This window comes from Engraulis encrasicolus, chromosome 21 (assembly GCF_034702125.1).
Source record: "Engraulis encrasicolus isolate BLACKSEA-1 chromosome 21, IST_EnEncr_1.0, whole genome shotgun sequence".
Lineage (NCBI taxonomy): Eukaryota > Metazoa > Chordata > Actinopteri > Clupeiformes > Engraulidae > Engraulis > Engraulis encrasicolus.
The window spans coordinates 8,522,914-8,526,304 of NC_085877.1; the positions used below are offsets into that span (position 1 = coordinate 8,522,914).

At 45.8% G+C, this 3,391-nt stretch overlaps 1 protein-coding gene across 1 annotated transcript in view; it reads right to left on the minus strand.

Annotated features, from left to right (window-relative positions):
- Window positions 1–742: 742 nt before the first annotated feature.
- haus6 (HAUS augmin-like complex, subunit 6) overlaps window positions 743–3,391 on the minus strand; it is a 6,161-nt gene continuing 3,512 nt past the window's right edge. Inside the window, exons 5-6 of the mRNA XM_063187489.1 lie at window positions 3,017–3,149; window positions 743–2,449 (exon numbers count right to left, since the gene is read on the minus strand). Coding sequence (XP_063043559.1) covers window positions 1,260–2,449; window positions 3,017–3,149 — 1,323 coding nt within the window. The 3' untranslated portion in view covers window positions 743–1,259. The remainder of the gene's footprint in view (window positions 2,450–3,016; window positions 3,150–3,391) is intronic.

Genomic DNA, 3,391 nt, shown 5'->3' on the forward strand with positions numbered 1-3,391 from the left:
GTACAGCAAAATGGTGGACATGTAAACTGTACCAGTTTTGCACATTCAAGCTGGAATGTTTTAAATGGTGGGCCATCTACTCATAAATACTATAAATCAATAGTTCAAATAAATTGGTGTGGTAACAAAATGTCTGACAACAATAAAACTAACACCATTAGATTCAGTGACCCTGAAAATGTTGGTTAAGCAGTTAAAATCAATGTTCTAACTTATTCAGAAGCTGAGAAATGACAAAATATAGGTTTTTTGGACGCCATTTTGAAAAATCCAAGATGGCCGCCACCTGTGCAAATGGAAACATTGTTTTTCTGATTGCTTATACTATCTACTTTTCAAAAATGTATAGTTTTCCAAATCCCCATAAAAATCCAGCAAAAATACATAATGAACTTGACTATACCTTAGACTGAAGCATGCATCCACTCTCCCCTCTCTTCTTGGTTCTTTTCCAGAGTTGTAGAAAAGTAGAAGTACTCTTACAGATCTGATTGCAACAGTAATGGTATGGTGTTACAAAGTTGCAATGTAACCATATTACCAGTGTTGTTACACCTGTAAGGGTGCTTCTACTTTATAAAACTCTGTTCACACCCCATTTACAACAGAAAAGAGAATCACAACTAATACATTCCAAAACACAATGGTAATTGGTTATGTTTCCAATTTTACTGTGTCAGTATTATACAACAGGTCATTGTTGCAGAAAACAAAGGTGGTGGAAGACAATTTTGAGTCCAAGTGGTTATTCTAGTCAAGTTTCTTTATTTGCGAGAAAGACAGACACTACATACACAATGTTTCCATTAAAAATTAGTAATCATGAACATAAGACAATTTTAGTACAACACGTAGAAGACTCTTCGGTTAAGAAACACACTAATTTTTATTTACATTACGAGGGATGGAAAATGGCACAGACGGTCTTGCCAAAGTGCTGGCAAATTACATAAATGGCTGGTAGGCACAAAGTATTAAGTATACAGTTCAGTGGCTGGTGATGGTATGTTCATTTTATTTATTAATGGCTGGTAAACGTTGACACGTCTTAATTCTCATCCCTGTAAAAGACACACATAATTTTGGAGTTGCTCATCCTAATGGACACAGCGCACACATGCACTGAATGACAAACTACAATGCAATCTGCTTACAAATGTACGTGTAAAAGTATGTACATGCCTCTGCATTTGATGGGATTTGACTGGTTGTGTACAAATATGAACAAGCCCCCCAACCCAACCAACTTGATCCTCCATCTACAGCTGTTTAACTGGAGAGAAGGAGAGCAGGTTGGGAAGGTGACGCATGTCTCCATGGTGACGCGCAGACAGGGCGGGGCTATCCAGCTCCTCCAGGTCTAATGAGAAGAAGGGCTCCTGCTGTTGCTGTGATGTGTGGTTCTCCCATCCTCCAGCCTCCTCCCCGTGTCCCCGGCCCTTGGCTAAGGTGCTGGGTGTGGGGGAGAAGGAGAGCAGGTTCAGATCCTGGTCCAAGGCCGTGGCTCTCTCCCGGATGGCCTGCAGCCTCTGGCGCGCGTACAACACCGCCGCCGCCGCCTTGTTGTCTCCATCTGCTGGCTGAGAGGGGAACTGCGGCGACACAAGTTCTTTCACTTCCTGTTTTTCATCATCACCACCATCCTCCTCCTCCTCCTCATCATCATCATCTTCTTCATCCTCAGGCATGTCGTCTGAGTCTCGTCTTGAGATGCTCGGACTAGCGGTGGTGTTACTCACGAGGCTTTCGTTCGCCAGCAGGCTGTCGCAGCTAGACAGGTCTGGAAGACTCTCATTGGCCAGGCTGAAATCGAAATCGAAGCCGTCTCGAGAGCTGGGATTGGCCAAGGCCGAAACCTCATACAAACTGTGATTGGTCAAGGCAGAAGCCTCATACGAATTATGATTGGCCAAGGCAGAAGCCTCGTGCGAATTTTCATTGGACGAGTGCTCCGTTTCGTGCGCTCTCTGAGTGGTGGAGGAGCCCAAAGTCTCGGTGTGGTGGCGGTGGGACAGGGATATGGAGGAGTCAAAGGAGGTGGTGAGAGGAGGAAATGCCGCCCCCTGCTGGTCACCGCTGGTGTTGTACTGCATCGTCGCAGGCGTCACAGGAGGCCGCAGACAGAAGCTCTCAGACGACGCGGTGGTCACATCGAGAGGGGCGGAGTTGTCGTAGGTGACGTCCAGAGGGACAGAGACGGCGCGAGTTGCAGCCTCCGTGTTGCTACTGCTGCTCAGGGTAAATGTGTTATTGGGGTACAGGCTGGTGTCTGGTTTGGGGTTCAGGCTTGGGTCTCCCCTGGCCTCAGAGAAGGGCGTGAAGAGGCCTGTGAAGCTGTCTGGGAACTTTCCGGAAGGCCGAGCTGCAGTGGTGGTGGTGGTAGTGGCAGAGGACTTCTGGGTAACGCTATCCTCCATCACCTTACGCCACGACGTACGCACCTCACTTACTGCAGGGGGGAGAGAGAGAGAGAGAGAGAGAGAGAGAGAGAGAGAGAGAGAGAGAGAGAGAGAGAGAGAGCGTCTCAATACATGTATTAAGTCACATTATGAAGAGTCCATGGTAATTGCGGGCATGTTATTTTAGGAATAAAATGGATCCTACTGCTCAGTAGGTGTAGTGTAGTGATGGTATGGTATAGTAGAGTATAGTCAGAGAGAGAGAGAGAGGTTCCATTGGCCCATTGTTTCCAGGTTCTATTATTGCAAGGGGGAGGGGGGAGGAATCCCCCTTTAGGCAGACCTAGGCAGACCTAAGGACTGCTCTATTCATTCTAGGAGCATTATGACACGCTCCTTTAGGCAGACCGGAACCTGGTCATGTTAGGTGCCCATAGCAACCTATTATGTTGGCATATCTCTATATACTTAAAGAATCTCTGGTATAGTAGTAGTAGTAGTGTGCGTGGTGGCAGCTGTCTGTATAGTATAGTATATTAGCTTCTGTTCTGGTGTGCATGGCAGCGGTCTGTGTGTACAGTATGGTATAGCATAGTGTAGTATATATTAGTACGTACGTATTTGTTCGGGTGTGCGTGGCAGTTGTCTTCGTGCCGATAAAGGTTGTATCATACTACTCAGCAGGTGCTCCAGAGACATGCCCTCTTCTGCAGCGCCTCCTGATGGACTGGTGGTCACAGCCAGCGCAAACTGACACACACGCACACAAACATGCACGCGCACGCACACACAATAACATTTAATACGGTTGAAAGGAATTCAATCAAATACACAGCAGAAATGAAATAAAAGTGAAATAAAAGTGAAAGGAGAAATGTCCAAGTCCATGCTAAGTTAACATTTTTGGTTCAAAGGTAGAACATGTCATTTTTTAGCATTTTTATTTCCAGCTCAAGCCCATTCACAAATGTTATGGTTATGGGACAAAATCA